At 40.3% G+C, this 21,452-nt stretch overlaps 1 protein-coding gene across 50 annotated transcripts in view; it reads left to right on the top strand.

The window, feature by feature from the left end:
• MBNL1 (muscleblind like splicing regulator 1) overlaps positions 1-21,452 on the top strand; it is a 203,457-nt gene that overhangs the window by 164,270 nt on the left and 17,735 nt on the right. For 30 of the 50 annotated variants that reach the window (XR_012014702.1, XM_072792257.1, XM_072792236.1 and 27 more), the window contains 4 exons: positions 7,690-7,890; positions 18,465-18,722; positions 19,943-19,996; positions 20,934-21,087. Coding sequence is in view for 48 of the 50 variants with exons in the window: in XM_072792257.1 (XP_072648358.1) it covers positions 7,690-7,890; positions 18,465-18,722; positions 19,943-19,996; positions 20,934-21,087 (667 nt within the window). In the remaining 2 variants the exon portion in view is untranslated. The remainder of the gene's footprint in view (positions 1-7,689; positions 7,891-18,464; positions 18,723-19,942; positions 19,997-20,933; positions 21,088-21,452) is intronic. The other 20 variants (XR_012014704.1, XM_072792253.1, XM_072792239.1 and 17 more) reach the window with 1 other exon arrangement.

Below are 21,452 nucleotides of genomic sequence, written 5' to 3'. Positions count from 1 at the left end.
GCTACAGGCATCCTGAGATCATAGTCTAAAAATACCCTCTGTTCAGGGTGACGTTTTTGTAATAAGTATAGAAGTCATTTTAATTATTCAATTTTCAAGCATTTGGGGCTTTAATGACTGTAGAGAAGGCTTTAATCCAGGAAATTTGCCTTCAAAACCCCACCTGAGACTTCTCAGTCCTTTGTGTAGTCAGCCCTGCTGATGAGGGTAATGATACAGAGATTCAGAAATAAATGAGATGGTCATAACCAGCTGCTTACTGCAACTTGAATGCTGGGTCAACGGATAGGGGTTGTAACCGGGCTAGCAGCAGCCAGGTAACTCGTACAGATGTTAGTGTTTGAAGACAGAGTGCACATGTGGATCCAACCCAGGTGGTGGTTCTGGCAAAGGAGACGATGCTGTGAGCGGATCCATCATTCAGGAGTAGTTAGGAGTATCTGGGCAGTCTCAGGGTTTGTAGTCAAGGTGGCGAAGCATCTGAGTTCTTTAGGGCTAACCAGCGTGGCCCCTAAACCATAGGTGAAGGAGCACGAAGAGAAGACGTAGCAGAGAAACTCTAATCAAATCGAGAAGCATCTCCATCATGCCTGGCATATAGCGATATCAAAAATTGCTTGATGAGTGAATGAATGAAATAAGGAGTTTCCTGAACACGAGGAAGACAGGCAAAGGTTTGTGGTGGTTTACCTGGCCCTGTGATTCCCAAGGAATCCTCTGCAGGAATCAGAGTACAAGCCCCAGTGTAGAGACTGCGGCACAGAATGGGGCACACAGTTGGTTCTATATGAGCACGCTCTGAGCAGAGGCAGCCGGGGGCTTGCTGAGGGTTGTGCTGCGACCAGGCAGGAGCTACGATACCACTCAGTTGGGTTTGCATCCTCTCAAAAATTGGGAGAGGCTGGGTCTCTAAAGTTAAGGTCTTCAGAAGATGACACCGTGCTAACTTGGGGAATGCAGGGGTTTATAGGAGAGTTAACTGTTTTCGTGGACTTTATTCTGTTGTTATGAAATACACCACGCCAGGAACCAGAAAGAGGGCTTCCACTTTGGTGGCAAAGGGCATTTATTGCGCTCTCTACTTTTTGTATCATAAATCCCCACAACCGCCCTATAAAGCTGATGTTATTATCTCACCTTTAGAGATAAAGACAGCAGGGGTTCAGAAAGGTTAACTGATTTGCCCAAGGTACATAGCTAGTGCATAGCAGGTCCTGGATTTTAACCCAAGTGGTTCAGGTTCTGGCATCCATGCTGCAGAAACACTAATTAGAGACATGCCACCAACCAGCTCTGGGTCCTTGGTTGATCCATTTAAAATCTCTGACCTTCATTACCATGTAGTGAAAAGTTTCAAGTATATTATCTGCAGGTTCCTAACAATCTCATCATTATTTCCGTTTCATAAGAAAATAAGTAGTTGAAAGGAAGTAATTGAATTTACCTGTGTGTCTGCTCCCTAAAACTTGCAAAATAAATTATTTTAAAAAACTGGCATTAGTTCTATCATCATTTCTAAGCCCCTAATAAAAGTGGAAAAAGATCATATTTCTCTTTATTATATGATTTTTGAAGAGAAATGGAGGACCTATAATATTTGATTATCCAAATTTTTAAAATTGAATTTTTGGATTTTTTTTTAAAGCGCTACTTTAAAAAAAAAAATCATTACATTTTTACGCACTATCTGGTGCAAAGATAATCCAACAAGAAAACTAAACAACCTAACCAAATATAGACCATCTCTTGTGGCTCACAACTTGGAAGCAGCTGGTGTATTTCTTTGAGCCATCCCAGAAAGATGTCTTCAGCAATTCTGTTGATTCCAGGCTTTTGTCTTTGTCCTTGAAGAGCTCTGCATAAGCCATGGTTGTGAAGAGCTGTATCTGGGGCTTTGCACTTCCGTGCACTCCTCGCCTTTCCCCGTGCTCCCAAGCCTTAGCTTGGGCCATCCGTAATTTCTGGTGGCAGCTGCCCTCAGGGTCCACACACCTGACTGCCTCGGGGTGCATGACTCAAGTTGAATTCCTGTGCCTTTCATGGGTTTGAAGTAGCCTAGGGACCAAGAAATTCAAAGTTATTGGACTTGGCTCACAAGTCGCGGGGGCTTAAAGCTGTTCGTGTCGCCTCACCTTGGCAGCATGGTGTCCCCATGTCGTGGATGTTGGCGGTTGAGCGCTGAAAGCTCTCAAGTCATCATCTGTCGCATTTCCAGGAACACCTAAAATTCTTAAGCTGCTTTTTAGTGCTTTACTCTCCAGTTTTTCCCAAGTAGTGATTGGGATAAGGCCACCTCATGACAAAGCGTTTGTGGTGAAATGTTCCCACGGCCATCATCCTGAGTCCTGCTCCGTCCACCTGCCCTTCTAGGGCCTGTTTCAGGCAAGGAGCCTGCGCATCCTCAAGCAGCTGGAGGACAGGCCCGCATCTTAGGGGCCAGACCATATGGGTTGATAACCTTATTCCTTGGTGGGCTGGGAGTGAGTCTTCTCTGTTTGTCACTCCCATTAAACCAGATTGAAGGATAAGGTAAAATTAAAAATAAGGCTAGGTGGTCATTGTGATTTGCCCAGGCAGCAGGTCAGTCTGGAAGCTGACTTTAAAACAGTATTTCTAAAAAAAATAAAAAATAAAAAAATAAAACAGTATTTCTAAAAAAAAAGTAAAAAATAAAAAATAAATAAATAAAACAGTATTTCTTATTTTATTCCAGTCATATGCTTGCCTTCTTCGGGGGGAGGGTAGACATTGTAATATGAATTTGTTGAGGACTCCCATTAGCTTTTGGCTGTTTAATATTCAAAGTCATTGTTTACAGGGACTTTAGTAGCTCTTGTACAGGGTTGTGCGTACCCAGAAACAGGGTTTCATATGCTTTGATGATGTGCTGTCAAGTAAAAAAAAAAAAAAAAAAGGCAGCTCTATTTTTTACCACTTACAAGTTCAGCCTTTACACACACACACACAGGTAACATCTAGAAAAATCTGACCAAATTTATATTCCAGCGATCTCAGCAAATACTAATCAGATATTATTTATGATATGTACTTCATCCATTTCTTAAAAAAAAGAATCACAAACATTGTATGCCAGACACTGTTTCACATAAGGTATTAAAATAAGTTAGGGCCCCTCTGATAGTTGCAACATTACAGCATGGTAATGCCACATTACTGAAACCGAGAGAGAGGTCGGTGTAAACGGGGATCCCTGGGTGGCTCAGCGGTTTGGCGTCTGCCTTTGACCTCAGAGCGCGATCCTGGAGTCCTGGGATCGAGTCCCGGGATTGAGTCCCGCGTCGGGCTCCCAGCATGAAGCCTGTGTCTCTGCCTCTCTCTCTCTCTCTGTCTATCATGAATAAATAAATAAAATCTTAAAAAAGAAAGAAAACCCGCAAAACAAAAATAAAGGAAATTACAGTTTTCAAACAAGAATACTAGACAAATTAATGATTACATTTTCAGGCGGAGAGGCCGTAACATTAAATCTCTCTCTTTTTTTTTTTAAACTGTTCACATATCTATACTCGAAACTACTTAATGCATTTGCTAGTTGGTTTGTGTGCTGGAGGAAAGCAGCACATCGGCTAAGGCAGTCAGGAGGCTGCGTAGACGCCTGCAGCAGGTGGGGTGCAGGATGAAGGATGCGCCAGGCCGTGCCTGCCGTCTGGTTTGCGTAGGAGAGGGGGGGTAAGTGAACACGTGGGGTGATCAACCCCAATTTCGAGCACTGAGGAGTTCTATGGCAACGGAGGGTAGGAAACACCTCTTCAGAGTTTGGAGATGGGGGCGGATCAGGGGAAACTTGGATGAGCAAGAGTCGTGATTCTTGAAGCGTGGTTAGAAATGCAGCAGAGGGCTGGGCGGGAGCAGCGTGCAGTGGAGACGGCGCACCGTGCTCAGAAGAAGAGCCACGAGGGCACGTGTCTCCCTGGGGACCTCACGCAGGCCCAGAAGCCTGGCCCTGTTTCTGTGTTTAAGGAGTAAAAGACCACATAATGTATGGAATTGGAATCACCCAGGAGGTTTCTAAATAGTACTGCCGACCCTGTGATGGGTGGGGAGTGCCAGGGCATTCGGGGGGCTGAGGTTCTCCGGAGGATTCCACGGCCAGCTGCCCTGAGAACCCCTGGTCTTGGAACCACCTGGAGCCAGACACACCTGTGCCCAGATCCTAACTCTTTCATGCACTTATTTTTGATTATGGACACGGGATCTCAGTGGGCCCTTTTCTTTGTCTGCAAAATGGAAGGGATTAATAAAAACCACCTGACGAGACTGCAATTCATTCATTCACTCATTCATTCATTCGCTTATTCAGTATCTATTTATTGAGTACTTACTATATGCTGGGCATCCTCCAGCTAGATCCCAGGGATTCAGCAGCACACTATACTGATGATCCACACACACCCCCAACTCAAAACAGAAACAATGGAGTTTTTGCCTTTGTTTGCCCACAGAGTTTATATTTTCCTGTTCCAAGAACTAAATACCATAGCATAGGTAAAGCGCTTAGCACAATGCCCGGCACACAATAAACAGAAGGAATTCTGGTAATAACCATGGTTGCACACCTTTAACTAGGGTCATCATGTGAAATTGAAGAACGTTTTAATTTATAATAGAGCCTGATTGCTTTAACGGAATCAAAATGCCTCATTTAAAACAGACAAGTGGTTATCCCATAAATGCACCAGTGTTGGTAAGATCGCACTGGGTTTTGCTCTGCGGAAGGTGTTCACTGGCAAAAGGCGATCGTAAGCCAACCTGCCTTATGCCTTCCAAGAAGAGAATTATCTGTAAATCGTTCTACAGGATGTGGTCGGTACCGACTACACCGATGGCATCGTTGTATGTTATCCTGTAGATACTTCGGAGAAAATAGGATGCACTTGCTAATACCATAGCATTAACGTCCTACCTTGCCGTTCTGCTGAACCCTGGGCAGGATGGCTTTCTGGAATGGACTCAGCAGCCCAGCCGTCCAAGCACCTCACTAATCCGATTAGGGCACTGATGGGGCCATGCAGTGACCCACCTCCAGGAAGGTGCTCTTTGCAGAAGGAATGTAGCAAATTTCACAGAAACTCAAAATAAAGGAAGGAATGTTGTACTTTTGGGGGGTGGGCAGGTTTTGGAATCAAGTTTCAAAGTTCAGAGCTGTTATGATCACTCAAATAGCTCTACTTCTCTGGAGAGGGAGCAGTTTGAGAGAATGCTTGCTGAAGAGTTGGATGTTTCAGATTTTCAAAGCTGCTAGATTTTACCTGGGGACAGGGCCCTAAAATTCTTCAGATTTAAATTTGCTCTGCTGCCTTAAGTCAGAAAATCAATTCACGCGACAAGCCTACAGAAGCAATCCAGCAGGAAAACTGTTGCCAGTTAGTAAGATCAATATTTTTTATTTAGTAGGAGTCTTCCTTTATCTGTGATATGCAACTGCTACATTATATGCATCATAGATTCCAAGTTGATTTTATTCAATGAGATTTAACACAGCTGCATTTTATTGGTCACTGGTCTTATTTTCTTAAAATAAATGCTTTTCTTAAAAAAAAAAAAAAAAGGGAGAGAGAGAGAGAGAGGTCAGCCCTTGTCCTGGCAATGCCTCGGCAGCCAGTCGACAGTGGAGCAGCATAAAATCGGCTGCTATTTAAATAACTCGATGGACAGAGATTGCTCTGGGCCTTAGATTTGGACTGATTATTGATCATACCCGGAGCACCCAGGTAGTCTCCGTGTTGTCAGTGTTTTGGGCAGGGATGAGGGGTGAGGGTCCGAGGTATAGCTTTAGGCCACTTCCTCAGGCAGGAGCCCTCAGCCTGGCAGGACAGCTCACCATGGTATTCAGACCGACACGTTTGGAGACATAATTATGACTTGAAAATGCCAGTGGAAGGTATGGTGCATTGTGTCTTCTCCCACGTGAATCAAATTATGTGTGAAATGGTCTATTTTGCATGGTCTTCTTATTCTTAGTAAGAATGTATGCACTAGCTGCAGTGATTTTGTCTTGAAACAATTTGTGAAGTCAGAAGACGAGTGCATCCCTGAAGACAGGGATTTTCAACCTAAACACTATTGACATTTGGGGCTAGGACCATTCTTTGTTGTAAGGGGCTGTCCTGGGTGTTGCAGGCCACTTAGCAGCATCCCTGGCCTCTCTATGCATTAGATGCAAGAGCACCCCCAAGCTGTGACAGTCAAAAATGTCTCCAGACATTGCCACACGTGCCCTACCTACTTGAGAACAAGAATACTTGAATTCCGTTTTACTCTTCTAAATACAGGACAAGGCAGGGCCATACTAAATAAGAACACATTTTATTTTTTTTAAAGCTATTTCTTTTGAGCTCTTAAGAATTGCGGTTACATCTTAATTGCATAAAACTTTATTCTAAAACTCTCTTGAATACTGTGTCAGCTCAGGGTTCGTCCAACTTCTTATTTCTGTAAGAGAGAAGAATTAGCTACAACACTGATGTTCCCTTCAGTCTAAAAAGGTTTCTGTGATTCTGTTCCTTATCACAGGGTAATAAAGAAAATTGATTGTTAAAAAGTCCTTTAAAGAACAGGATTCATTTTGCCCAGGACTTTGTGGGTTTTGGAGACAAACACTATTATTGCACAAAATCTTAGGCTTCAAGAATTGAATGAAACCCTATTGAATGATGGAAGTTAAAAATATACCACCCATAAGGTGGCAGATTGTTGTGCTACGTTATGCTTTAAAAAAAATGGGAAAAGCAAATTGCCAAAGTAGCTTTCAGGTAAATAATTTAGTTCTACTCAGGAACAAATACATTTCCCGTTACACAAATCTTCGTGTCCCAGGTAGGAACCATCCTCCTATATCCATGAAAGCATTTCTGGCAGAAATTCGATCTTGTGACTTTTTTTTCGGTGCCACCACGTGTATTTCCTTGCAAAAGCATGTAGCATGTGTTTCGAAGTTTTCTGTTTCAGGCTTCACATTTGGGGTGGTTTCTCCCTAGTAAGGTAAATTTTTTGTTAAGTATTTCACGAGGGTGTGATAAGCTGGTGCGATATTGATAGTTTCTTTAGGAAAACGCACAAGTGAATATGCCAAACGCTTTACCTTATGTGTTCAAAAGAAATTGTGTCATCATCGTCTTTTCACATATCCCCTGAGATTTATTCACAGTTTATATTGACTGCGAAACTCTGTTGCCCACTGGGAGTTCTGCTTTATTTATTCCAGATAATAGGACACTTGCAACCCATTAACAGTTGTAAACAGATCTTTCAAGTTCATCTGACATAGCAATTATAAAATGTGTTTCTCAGATAAGTTTCCAGGATTAAATCAGGACAAAAATGGAGATTAGATGACCACAAGCAATGACTGCATTGAATAAGCGATCTGTTATTCAAAAAGAAATTATAAGCATTATAGACACCGGGTTTCAAAATCCCAGCAGCTAATTGAACGAGTAAATCACCTATTATAGTTTAGAAACACATTGACTTGATGAATACTTATTTAAGAAACATTCTTAGCCTGAGTGAGATTAAATAAACAGAATTAAATGAAAGAAGGGAGGGAGGGACGGAAGGAAGAATGGATGATGGATGGATGGATGGAGGGTAGATATATAATGTGGGATATCAAATACAAGCCAAGACTTGTATATTAAACTTCTGCTTTTTATTTTTTTTTTCCAGCCAATGTTTTCAGTTGCACCAAGCTTAGCCACCAATGCATCAGCAGCCTTTAATCCCTACCTGGGACCTGTGTCCCCAAGCCTGGTTCCAGCAGAGATCTTGCCGACCGCACCAATGTTGGTCACAGGGAATCCCGGGGTCCCTGTACCTGCAGCTGCTGCAGCTGCCGCACAGAAGTTAATGCGGACAGACAGACTTGAGGTAGGAATGATGAGCTGGTTTCTCTATGGACTCCATTCTGAGTTTCAAAGTGTGCTGTTGGTTCATTTCTTCCACGGCCATAAAGGCCAAAAAGAAATTTGAAGTAGAGATTTGGGTTGACTATTTGGAGCCTTTTGCTCCAAAAGGAGGAGGTATGGAGGTATGCTGTATTTGACAAATGGAACGTTGATAAAAGCCACAGCAGCCGGATAGTGTAGCAGGGATTAGGGACCCAGACCTTGGGGCCCAGCTGCCCCTTAACTTGGTTTTATCTTTGATTCCTCATCCTCAAAATGGACATAATAATGGCCCTTTCCTCAAAGCGTTAGACCGACGTCTGGCACACAGCAAATGCTCCCTGGATGTGCGTTGTTCGTGTTGCTTCTTTTGAGAACAAATTCTATTCCTCCCCTGACACTTGTTCTCACAACAGTTTGCTCAGTTACAGTGCATCAGGCATTTTAAAATTTATTATTGCAAATTTCCTCACAGGCCTCACAATATTTGGGTTGGAATAGCAAGGCAGCTCCGCTGGTGAAGTGTGCTCCGATGAAAGTTTTTCAGTTGGAAACTGCATCGGGCTCTAGAGTCAAGGATGATCAGATGGATGTGCTTTGCTATTGCAGCATGAAAAAGAAGCGAAAGATCTCATTCTGGTATCAAAGTGGTTGCTCCGAATTTCAGCGTGGCTGTGAATTAATGGATTCGGTAAACTGTAGATTGAAGAAAAACACGGCAACGTTACTGTCCGTGGAAGCTCTAAAACCAGGCATTTGTGTCCAACTGAGGAGCAAAATGACTCTTTGTTCTTTCCCCTCGGTTAGGATGAGGCAACAGTTAGGGCTGAGAAGTTTGGGGTGTTGGTAACGACTGAGAAAAAGGCAAAATAAGGCTGTTGTGTGATGAACATAATTGACACTAATGATTTATCAGTTGCGCAGGAATTTACTGAGCAAGCACTGCTTTCTTGTTTATAGGGCTTCACTACATGCATTGCAGAGGATCCCAGAGTTCAGCGCAACTAGAACTGCCACCACCTTTTCTGATGGCAGTAACAGTCGTTGGTGTTTATTGGGTATTGACTTTCTAGCAAACTCGGCCTCAACCCATCTCATGCAGCACATAGTCAGTCTTCAAGACAATCTTCTGAGGAAGACACTGTCATTCACTCCATCTCCCAGGACAATAGATTTAGGGGCAGAGTTGTGGCAAAACTTACTTGAGGTCGTAGGAAGGATGTTCCAGTCTGGTATGAACTTAGGACTCCGTTTTGAAACCCTATATAACTCATTCCCACACAGGTGACAGTTCAGAGAGGAAGCAAGAATTTCTGGCTTCTGGTAAATTCTTTAGGGTTTCTGTTTGTTTGCTTGTTTAGCTTGAGCTCTTACCTTCCTGAACATTTTGGGAAAAGCTGCTAATGAAGAGAGCACCATGCGGAGAACTCAGAAAGGACTTTGAGACCTAGTTGCACGCTCCCCGTGGACCAAGGACTGCTGTGTGCTAGAGATGCACTTCGACTTGTGGGTGGTTTGTCATCGTGCGGTTGCACTTGCTCATTAGCAAGCTAGTGCTGTTTGCAGATAAATTATGAGGAAGTTTAGGAGATTGTAAATATTTAAAAATTGCTGGATGCTTCATATGTGACTCACCTTCCCCCTGCCCCGATCTTTTGGAAGCACACCCTGGGTTCATAATGCATGATTGTTGACTGAAGGGGACCCAACAGGCAACCTGAGATGAACTTTGATGAATTAGTTATTAAACAGGAGACGATATTTAGGAAGCTTACAACTCTCTATTGAAATCTCTTACGAGGCTGAGCTGTGTGGTCAGAACTCTTAGAAACGAAGTTTCCCACAGTTTGAGGTAGTCTGTAATTGGTTATATTTTGTATAATGGTTAATTAAAATTAGAGTACTTTTGTCATTGGTTTGGGGTTTCTGTCTTTTTTCTTTTCTTTCTTTTCTCTCTCTCTCTCTCTCTCTCTCTCTCTCTCTCTCTCCTGCGAGGAGCTCCTCTGTGTATTTTGTCCGTCGTCTTCTGCTGTGCTCACAAGTGGCTACTGCTGTATGACTGTCATTTCCTCTTAACCCGAATTCCTCTTATCTAACTGCTTGCTGGTGGGAGGGCAGCTTCCTATCTCATTCTGGCTAACAGGATCTGCTCTAGTGTCACAGTGAGAATCTGCTAGCATATTGCAGTGGGAAGCTCAGGGGCCCGTCTTTCTGCTCGGCCCTGAGATCTGAGACACTCCTATCTTCAGGTTCTTTCCTCTGGTGCTGATCGCACAGCATACTGGGACTTAAATGGTGTGGCAAGAAGTGCACACGCTTATTTGCCAGTTGGTCACATGTCGAGTTATTTGGGTTTAAATCTCTACTTTGTCCTCATGGGACTCAGAAGTACATGTTTGAATTCTGAGTTCCTTTTAAGGTGAAAAAAGTTTAAATTTGTTTAAATATTGGCCAACTGTTCTTGCCGCCTCTTTCTCTCTTTTTGCTGCACATTGTCAGGCCATAAGGAAATTAAAAATCCCATAGATTATCAGCCTTCTGGTTCTTCTGTTCGGAAGAACTGATGACTTATTTATAGCACCTGATGTGAGGCTACCAAAAATGTTGAACAACAGGAACCCAAGAATTAGTGTTAGTGTTTTTGCTAATTAGGCGAGTAGCCTTGGGTCAAGTTTCTCATCTCTTCTGAGCTTCATTTTCCACATATATGAAATTAGAGGATTGAATGAGATAATCTGTAAGATTGCCTCCAATTAGAACATTCTATGGAACATTTAGGTTGTCTCTTTGCTTTTTATGCCAGCTTATAAGTTATTGGAAATTTTATTTATAACATTTTAAATAAGTATATTTAAATATATTGTATTAATTGTAATATATAAATATACATTTTATTAAATATATAAATGTAAAATACACGCATAAACTTTGTATCAGTATCTCTATTATCCATTCTTCATTTGATACCTTTTGGGAGACTTTGTGGCTGCATACCTTCTATACTGTAAAATTCAGTCTTTATGGTAGTCTTTAAAAAGGAGCAAACCTCTTACATATTGGTCACTGAAATGAGGCTTTTAAAACTCCATTTCGGGACTTTGGCATACCTTTTCATAATTTCCAAGCAGCAGTTTATTTTCAGGGGTTATTTTAAAAAATTGTTAAAATCTATAGATACTGGAAAGGACTAAGGTTTTCAATCATGTCTTTATAACAAAGAGTTGGTGATAGTTACACAATAATTTTTTTATGGTACAAAAGGACCCATGAATGCATTCATTTTCTCATCCAACAATATCCAAAGGAGACCTCGTGAACATCTTTCAAGTGAAAAATAAAGTGAGGAATATCTTTGAAACCATTTGACTGCTGTCTTACCCATAACAAGAAAAGGTCCGCACAGGATAGTGCCAAGCTCATAAATGATACCCAATAACTTGTTCAATGAACGAACAAGTGAGACAGTCAACCAGTTAATTAATTAATCACAAAAAGACACATGCCTTTATTCACAGTTTAGTGCCATCCAACAGAGAGGATAGAACATGATGAATTTTTAACATTTGTTAACATTCTCCTTGGGAACGTGTTTACATTTTGAGCATTCCAACTACAAAATATGGTGTCTCGTTCATGCCCTTGGTCCTAGGCAGTGGTTTTCAAGTTTTAATGTGATTAGACTCACTTGGGACGATTGCTAAAAATGCAGGGCCACATCGCCCTAGACTGATGCAGTAGGTTTTCAGTGGGGCTTGGGAGCTTTTCCACAAATCGGCCCGGTGATTCGAAATGCAAATAGTCTATCAAATATTTACTCCACAGGATGCCAGCACCTGCTATTTAAGTCTGGACTTTTCATCATTTACCTTATATATATAGTTATTTGTGACTCAGAATTAAAAACCCGTCTCCTCTGATACAACTTTAACATTCAACATTTTGTTAGAACACAGTGCACATTATGAAATATTTCAAGTAAACTGATGGTTATTAAGGTCATTTTATACCGCATAATGGCATTAATCAAACTAAAAACTAACCAGTGACTGTGCATTTCAGATGCTGTAGAAGATATTAGATTGCAGTTTGGTTAACTGCATCATTTTTATATCATCAGTCTATTTGAGAAAAACATAGGATGTATTTCAGGAAAGGTGGGCACACCACATGGCTTCTGATATTTTTCAGTTGGAGTTGTTTTATTTTTTTATTTTTATTTTTTTGGTTTGTTTTAAAATTATTCTTGTGCTGAAAGTTTTATTCTACTGATGTAATCATGACATGAGTACCTAATTTAGGCCATTGGTTGCTGAGTGCTTCCAGCACTTACTGACACAGAAGAGTCTAGTGACTTTTCGTACAGGCATTAGACAATATGATTCCAACTGACTACATACAAAAAAGAGTATTTAAAGCTAAATGAGGGTTCAAGTAGTAGTGGAAGGCATGCCTTGCTTGGGATTTTTATAGAAGTTTAATGGAATTTTCATGATCTATTGCATATAAAAGACATTTGATTCAAAATAAGATTAGAAAAGCAGATGCTTGTAATGAAAGGGATTTATTGATAGGATTATTTTAATTTTGTATTTTTGTAGAGGGTGTTTAGCTACCGCTTGAATGATATTTTAATTTCTTTAGAAAATTACTAAGAAATATGAGTTTTGCACACACAGGTCTGTGTCGTTTATTTTTTTAATCTGTCATGAGGCTTTAGACTGGCTTCTTATAAGTAGTCATATCCCCTTTAAAACCTCTTGTCTGTCAGTGACTATTCTCTGTGATTAGTCTGAGTTTTGTTTGGGAGAGGAAAGAGTTGTAAGTTGTCTAAAATACAATAATTACTAAGCTTAGCCACCCATTTTTGCTGTTCTCCCACTACTTTCTGCATTCAACTTAAAGCCAAAATTTCTCTAACTTCATTTATCTAGAAAAAGTAATAAAAATAACTGTAGATTTCAGCATTTTGGCCTATTGGTGAGTTCGTTTCAGAGTTGGGTGTGTTTTCCTATCCTGTTGGTTTACACAGTGATTCATAGGAATGAATAAGTGAAGACCTGGATGTAGATTTAATGAAAAGTGTTCTGGGTTTTTTGTTTTGTTTTGTTTTGTTTTGTTTTGTTTTTGTTTTTTAGTTGACCATTCCTATATATTCAGATATCGTTTTTTTTTTTTTTTAATTACATGAGGTGAAGTGATAAATTCTAAGCTATGTTATCTATAGAAATATGCTTGTGTTCTCTGGCCTAATGGTAATGAGCAGTTCTGCCTTTTAGATTTCAAAGACAGCTCCCGTTTGATCTTCCCAGAAATCCTCTGAGGTAGCTGACACGGGTGTCTGAAGTTCAGGTGGACTAAATTCGTACAAGTATTAGGTAACAGATTAAAACTAGATATGACATCATCAGACATATATCTTGGGAATTTAATTATATAATCAACTAAGATCATTACTAATAGTCACCAGAATTTTAAAATGTGGAGATTATAATCAATTTTGAGTTGAAAATACAGATTATTTCTGGGCATTAGCTTGTATATGCATGACTGCTAATGCTGTGGATACCTTGATAAAATAATTGATTTTCCAGTATTCCTTTTTTGAAATTTCATATAGCTCAAGCTTAATGGAAAATAAAGTCTTTGGTGCTTATTGTTGAACAACAGGTGCATATCTGGATTTATATAAATATATGTCTATATGTATATATAAAAAGCTCCTTAAATATTTATTGAATATATAATATCATATATATATAATAAGCTCCTTAATATTTGTCATGAGGTTTAAAATGACTTCCCAAAATATTCAAATAGTCCCTGTTCTTATTATAATAAGTTGTCTGTTCCTGCTTTTGGAAATTATTCTCCAAAAATTACTGAGTTAGATATGGGGAGCACAAAACATATTACTTCAAAGAGATCTCTCCTTAGCAAACATGCAAATGACTGTCCAGATTTGAATAAGTTCATACATTGACCTGATGTCTTGAGAATCCCATGCCTTAACTTGCAGAACATTGCTGAATTTAATTCCTATAAAACCTATTACTTTGCGACCATTTTGAAATATGCTTGTCACATTCATTAAAAAAAAAAACCCACCCTAGTTGTCAAATAGAAGAACTGTTTATTTTAACCAGATTTTTATTGTATGTTTTCAGCTATCTGTTCTTTATTTTACTCAATATTCATGGTTCCATAGCTGGTAAGTGTAGGAACTAGAAAGAACCCACAATTTCTGATTCTGAACTCTATTATCATTCCAATATACCACTACCATTGAATTAACAAAGAAAGGTTTACATAGAATAATTCACATTTCTTTGGGAAATTTTTCTAAGTACTTTTTTCATCTAGCTTTTTAAAGTTTATAATTATTGCATAGATGATCCTGGAAATGGAATTTGGCATTTATAAATGTTTTCAATGAGTATCTTCTTTGAAATGATTTTTTTAAAAATATAAAAGCAGCCCCTTATCTACTTTGTATGAAAACTCTAAAACTTACCTGATGTACAAAACAAATCCTGCCTTAATATTTATAGAGTGAAAGACTCAACAGACATTTTCTTGACTGAAACACATTATGTGTCTAGCTAAATAGATGGAATTATTTTAATCTATTTGAAAACCACTTACTGAACTATAAAAAGTACTTATATTTGTTGACCCACTAATGCCATTTCTGCAGACTTAACCTTAGAAAATGATTTTTAAATGTCTATAGTCATGAATATATTCTTTGCAATATGAGAATATTGAAAATAATCTAGATGGTCTCTGAATGGATGGAATTTGATGCAGCCATCACAAAATGATCACTCTGGACCCTGTTTAGTAAAACAAAAATATGGTTGCACACATCATTGAACAAAACAGGTCACCAAGTAGTAGCTCTACCATAATTACAACTATTTGAAAAATGTGTGCCTGCAGAAGAGTGGCTGAGAAGAGAAAAAAGAACCACAATGTTGTTAGGATTTTAAACCTTTTGTGTTTTAAATTCTCTTATCCTGATTTGAATTATGAGATTAAATTTGTTGAAGTTTTGTCACCCACTTATATCATTTGCTAATATAATACTACATCTAAGAGATTTCTTTCGAGGCTCAGCATAGTCCACAAAGTTTTCCTGAGTTCATCAAAGAAACCAGGCCAAACCAAAGTCAGTCGTCAAGGAATAGATCCTATTTTATCGGTGGTCATCATTAGACAAAGATGTGTCTTAAAAGTGTGGGGAAATTTGTTCTGTACAGGTAGGTACCAATGATCCAGATGCACATCTGGCGCATGGCATACTTCTCTAGCCCCTCTGGCATTTAGCTCCCAATGGTACAGGTTTTCATAGGAGATTTCCTTTTTTTTTTTTTTTTTCAAAAGCAGAAATAATGGGAGAATGGCTATTTCAGTATACTTACTCTGTTCCATATGTCGTGTTGGGAGAACTTAAAGCTAGGAATAAATAAGACAGTAAAAAAATGTGTCTCATGCCAAAGCAATTGACTAAATCCTTTGAACCTTCAAAAAGGCTGGTTTTAGGACAGATTCTAAGTGGATTCCTAGTTACCAATTCCCCTTAAATGTATTTAGAATTCTCCTAAACTGCATCTTGCAAGAGAGGAAAGAGTAGAAAATGATAATATAAATCAATCTTTAACCTATTATGAACCACACACTCACATGTATGAAGCAGAGAGGATGACAAGATAAATTAGAATGACCAGGTGTGTGCAATCTGAACCTCAGTTTATATCCCTGAAAATATAAAGAATGTTGGGACAGAGAAAAAGTCAAAAAGCCCGGCACTCGGGTTGTATTTTAGGAGAATGACGCTCAAATGTCTGGCACCAGACACTTGCAGAATTGTTTTTGGAAAATAACAAATCTTAGGTTTTAATAGTTATTAAAGAGCTCACACACAGGCTGCCTTCAGATCTTTCTTGTCAGTGTGGCAAAGAGTAAGATAAATGGAAAGATAGGGTATCAGTTTATCTGTTGCCAGTTTCTTTGTGAGCATGTTCAAGAAAGCAAGAAGTACCAGAGAACCAACCCCAGGAGTCTGCGTTCACATATAGTTTCCTATTACGTGAGACTGCACTGACACAGCTTGGCTTAAACAGAAAAACAGCCGTTTTGTTCGTACGATAAGAATAAATTTAGCATAAATGTAATATACATACGTGAGAAGTTTTTGTGTTCATTTAAGTGTGTCTCTCTTCCTGGTTGTTTTGTTGAGCCTAATCCAGTGAAGTGTTGGTTAGGGACTGAGGATTTGTGGTGTAGAAAGCTCTGCACCTGCTTCCAGCGCTCAACCAGAGTGGAGGACAGTAGTTCAGGGGTAACAGCTTGTGCTTCTCAATTTTTTTTTTAAAGATTTATTTATCCATGCATGAGAGACACAGAGAAAGAGGCAGAGACACAGGCAGAGGGAGAAGCAGGCTCCCTGCGAGATTCGATCCCAGGACCCTAGGATCACGCCCTGAGCCAAAGGTAGATGCTCAACCCCTGAGCCCCACCGGGTGCCCTGCTTTTCAAATTATAAGTTCCTGGTGACCCTTGTTTTCTTCGATTTGAGAAGACAGATGCAACGAGGAAAAACAAAACTTATAGGGTCTTCGGCAACTTCCTAAGTCCTCTTTGTATTCTTAGTATCTCTCAGGGTGTCTGTCCCATGATATTTATTTAGCAATTTTTTTAAAAATTAAAATGAACGAGGTGGTGAATGAAGTTGGTTCATTGCTGTGCATATACAAAGCTTCAGCCAGCTTGGGGTTTAAAAAAATAGCACAAGGTGTCATTTATGATGACATAAATGTCAAGAGGGACTTTAAGAGGGAGCGTGATGCAAATGATAGCGGTCTTCTTAAAAGGAAGCACTTCGCTCAGTAATGGGATATGGATATAAGGGGGGGAAAGTACCTAGACTCGATTGTGATCATCTCATGTACACAAATCCGAGAAAACCTGTGCTTTTAAAATCATAACCGGGTCGCCTTTCCTCTTTCCTGCTGCTCCAAAAGAAAACCCTCGGGGTCTGTATTTTCTCAGTTAGTGCAAGGTAAAGACTGTCTCCTTGGAGCGCAGTGGGAGCTTGAAGCTACTAAGGGGACGTTCTGGGTTGTAGACGGCCCTCTTGTGGCAAAAAGGTCAAACTAGCTCCAGCGCAGACCGTGCCGGCAACCTCCTGAAGTGAGCAACCATCCTGGCAAACTTTAATAATAAAGAGTCAGAATTGAGCAGACCCATGAGCAGCGATCCATTTCACCCTTTCCCGGGGGGGGGGCCCCCCATCCAGCATTAACCGATCGCAAACAAATAGTAACGAAAACCCATCTTTTCCCATCTGCTCTGTGTAACCACCGGGGGAAATCGCTAATGATCAGAAGGTCAGAAGGGTAGTTCTTTTTCCTTTTTTTTTTTTTTTTTTTGGTTAAAAAGCTATCAGAGGGACGCCTGCGTGGCTCAGCAGTTGAGCATCTGCCTTCGGCCCAGGGCATGACCCCGGGATCCCAGGATCGAGTCCCACGTCGGGCTCCCTGCATGGAGCCTGCTTCTCCCTCTGCCTGGGTCTCTGCCTCTCTCTCTGTCTCTCATAAATAAATAAATAAAATCTTAAAAAAGAAAAGCTATCAGACTTAACTTTTTTTTTTTTTATGCTTTTACTTGTAAGTCGTTTCAGATGAGCACAGAAGTTGCAAGAACAGAACCATGAGTTCCTGCCTCCCCTTCCCCCAGTTGTCCTAAACAAGACCCCCTCTCACCACCACGTGGTCACTTGCAAAATAGAATTAGGATGGTTTTCTGCTGTGGGCCAGGCCGCAGACCTCAGGTTTCTCCAGTTGCTCTACCAACATCCTGCCTCCGACCCCGGGGTCGCTGGATCGGTGGTGCTGTCTCATTGTCCCTTGGCTCTCGTGACCTTGACACTTGGGGAGGGTACTGATGAGTTATTTCGCAAAAACATTCCCCCCCTTCAGCTTGTCTGATGTTCTCTGGTGAGTGACTTCTGCTCATGCAGCGTCAGCAATGATGCAACGAAGCGGTGTGCGGGCCCTTCTTTCCGCAGCGCGTCCCACCGGTGGGCACGCGATGCCATCCTGTCGTCTTCCTGGCACGACTCATTTTGATCACTTGGTTCAAGTGGTGCCCGCCAGGTGTCCTCACTGTGAAGTCACTGCTCTCCCCTTGGTCACTTATATCAACAGAATTCAAATTAGATGTCTTACCATAGTAGCCAAAATGCAGTTGCCTTCTCATGGAAATCCCACCGACATGGGGTTGTAACTTGTGTGCGACACGAGGAACTCCTCAAGTTATATGATGCTTTTTTTTGTTTGTTTTTGTGTGTGTTTTTTTTTTTTTTTTTGGTTTTGTTCTGTTCTGTTTTTGTTTTTGTTCTGTTTTTTTTTGTTGTTGTTGTTTTTGCAAATGACCTTTTTCCCGCCCTTTCACGTGTGGCCCTTCTACCACCGGTTTTGGACTTTGAGTTAAAATCTGCAGGAAGATTCTCTTTGCCCGTGTTGACTGAGCCCCGTGCGCTTCATGACCTCACAGGTGTGTCGAGAGTACCAGCGAGGCAATTGCAACAGAGGAGAAAACGATTGTCGGTTTGCTCACCCTGCTGACAGCACAATGATTGACACCAATGACAACACCGTCACCGTGTGTATGGATTACATCAAAGGGAGATGCTCACGGGAAAAGTGCAAATACTTTCATCCTCCCGCACATCTGCAAGCCAAGATCAAGGCTGCCCAATACCAGGTCAACCAGGCTGCGGCAGCCCAGGCTGCAGCCACCGCAGCTGCCATGGTGAGTAGCGGCATCAGGCCTGTCTTTGTTAGCAGTCAGTAAAGCCAAGTGACCCACTCGATCTGACTACAAGCTATTCATTTATTAACCTTTTAAATTTATTTTATTTTTGTTTTTAGTTTTTGTTTTTGTTTTTGCTGAAGATATGTTTGTTCAGGTATCCCAGATAATACATCCTGAAGTTACCGTTCACAGATGTGAGGGTAACTCCTCCAGTGGTTCAGATTGCTCCTACCCTTGGCCTAACTCTTAATACTCTGTCTTATTCTGGATGTAGGGTTTCTGAAACTTCTGCTTTGTAAAGAACCACCTGTCTCCTTTTCAACTTAACGATATCGCCATTTCTCGGTCCTCTTATTTTTCTGTGTGCCATCTAATCAGCCATCGTTCCCCTTCGGTGTGTTCTTTTGCACATCAGGGCTCTTCTCTACGTATATCTTGCTCTTAACAGTAACATAACCTGGAACTATTTAGGAGAATTGCTTAAGCAATATTGTGGTGAGGATCAGCCACCAGATTTTCAACCGTGTGCTCTCTAGACCGTCCTACATACTATTGTGGCATAAGCATAACTGTCAAACTAGAGAAGCTTGACTATGCCATCAAATAGAAAGGAGAGAGACAGACAGCAGTACCCAAGGAGTTAGACATTGGATCATTCAGAGCAGATACCTATATTCTTAAGGTAAATTTTAATGTGATCTAATAGCTGATTTTAATGAGTCCATTCTTTGTTCTTTGCTTAGCTGTTTTAATGTTGTCCTTTTTTTTTTTACATAAATATATATGACTTAATCATGAAAATATTCATTTAAAAAAAAAGACACTGTGTGGTATTCACAGCACAGCCAAATAATCACGAGAGAGGTCTTTTCTGTGTTTGTTTACGGATACTTGAGCAAAAATACAGAAGGCAGACTCTCTCCTCCTCTCTTCCTCTCACTCTTTTTTTTTTTTTTCTGTTAGAGTATCTTGTTTGTAATTAACTACAAAGAGGAGTTATCCTCCCAATAACAACTCAGTAGTGCCTTTATTGTGCATGCTTAGTCTTGTTATTCGTTGTATATGGCATTCCGATGATTTGTTTTTTTATTTGTTTTTTCTCACCTACCCAAAAATGCACTGCTGCCCCCATGATGCACCTCTGCTTGCTGTTTATGTTAATGCGCTTGAACCCCACTGGCCCATTGCCATCATGTGCTCGCTGCCTGCTAATTAAGACTCAGTCGGCTGTCAAATCACTGAAGCGACCCCTCGAGGCAACCTTTGACCTGGTACTATGACCTTTCACCTTTTAGCTTGGCATGTAGCTTTATTGTAGATACAAGTTTTTTTTTTTTTAATCAATTTAAAAAATATATATATATATATATTCCTTTTTCTGTTGTAAAAATTGTAAAGTACAATGAAAAACTGAGTGTGGTTTCCTGACAAAAATTAGTGGAAAACACTATACTGTATGTACCTGGACGGATATCATACAATGAAAGATTCCAAAAGCCCAGCAGCCCACATTCAGTTTAACTACATTGTAGAATGTTCTAGTGAAATACTTTAAGGACATTAAAAAAAAAATGTATTTTTTGACTGTATATTTATGTACCTGTTTGGTTAGCATGGCTTTAGTGATAGACTTATTTATTTTTTAATATTTATAGTTCAGTGTTTAAGAAAAAAAAAAACTTGCATGCTCTGGGACATGTGCATGTCTAGGTAGGTCTGGGGGGAGGAGCAGAGTGGGATTAGTTTTTATTTTACCTGTTTCGGTCACTCTGTACAATTAACTATTAACATTGCTTATACTCGTCAATCCTCATGGAGCTCGCAGTGCAGCTTTTCTTCTTTCCCCAAATCAGTGGCTTCTCACAGAAAGCCTGAAGCATTATGGGACTTAAAACACTTTAACACATTATAACATGTGCTCTCGTCCTAGTGGGGTTTATTTTTTTGTTTTTGTTTTTTGTTTTTTTGTTTTGTTTTGTTTTGTTTTGAACAAAAATAATGCTTCCTTTAAAAGCTTTGGTCTTGCCTTTTTTTTTTTTTTCTTTAAGTTTTGTTGATTGGATTCCCCCCACCCCCATCCCCCGGGTAGTTCAGTGCTCTGCTGCTTGCTTGCTCATGCTTCCTAACAATTTTAGCCTTCAACTGATTTTTCTTTTTTCTTTTTCTCTTTTTACTGGTATTTGTTTTTTATACTCATTCACTAAACAGGGAATTCCTCAAGCTGTACTTCCCCCATTACCAAAGAGGCCTGCTCTTGAAAAAACCAACGGTGCCACCGCAGTCTTTAACACTGGTATTTTCCAATACCAACAGGCTCTAGCCAACATGCAGTTGCAACAACATACAGCGTTTCTCCCACCAGGTAAGGGGTCTGAGCTTGTTAATGAACGAATCTGATGAGCGGCAGGGAGTTGTGCTGGTTAAGCAGATAAGCCATGCCCCCCACCCCCAGTTTGCTGTCAGCCATAGATAAGGTGACAGGTAAGGTGGGCAGTGGTGGAAACTTACCTCAGGTAGCACAGGCGGTTTTCCCTAAGAACTGAGAATTTTAACTTAATGAGGAGTGGAATGAATATCAGTGTGATGTTTTATATATTTATTTTTGTTTGTGTAATTTGGAACTGAAATATAGTTTTCTCTCTCTTTTTTTTTCCTCCTTCCTCAACACTGTTATATGTCTGTCAAGCTATTTTATGACACTTTCTTGCTGTAAGACCCCTTTGCCTT

Source organism: Canis lupus, chromosome 22, assembly GCF_048164855.1.
Source record: "Canis lupus baileyi chromosome 22, mCanLup2.hap1, whole genome shotgun sequence".
NCBI classification, from domain to species: Eukaryota; Metazoa; Chordata; class Mammalia; order Carnivora; family Canidae; genus Canis; species Canis lupus.
The sequence above is the reverse complement of the archived record's forward strand: the minus strand, read 5'-3'. Positions and strand labels throughout refer to the sequence as shown.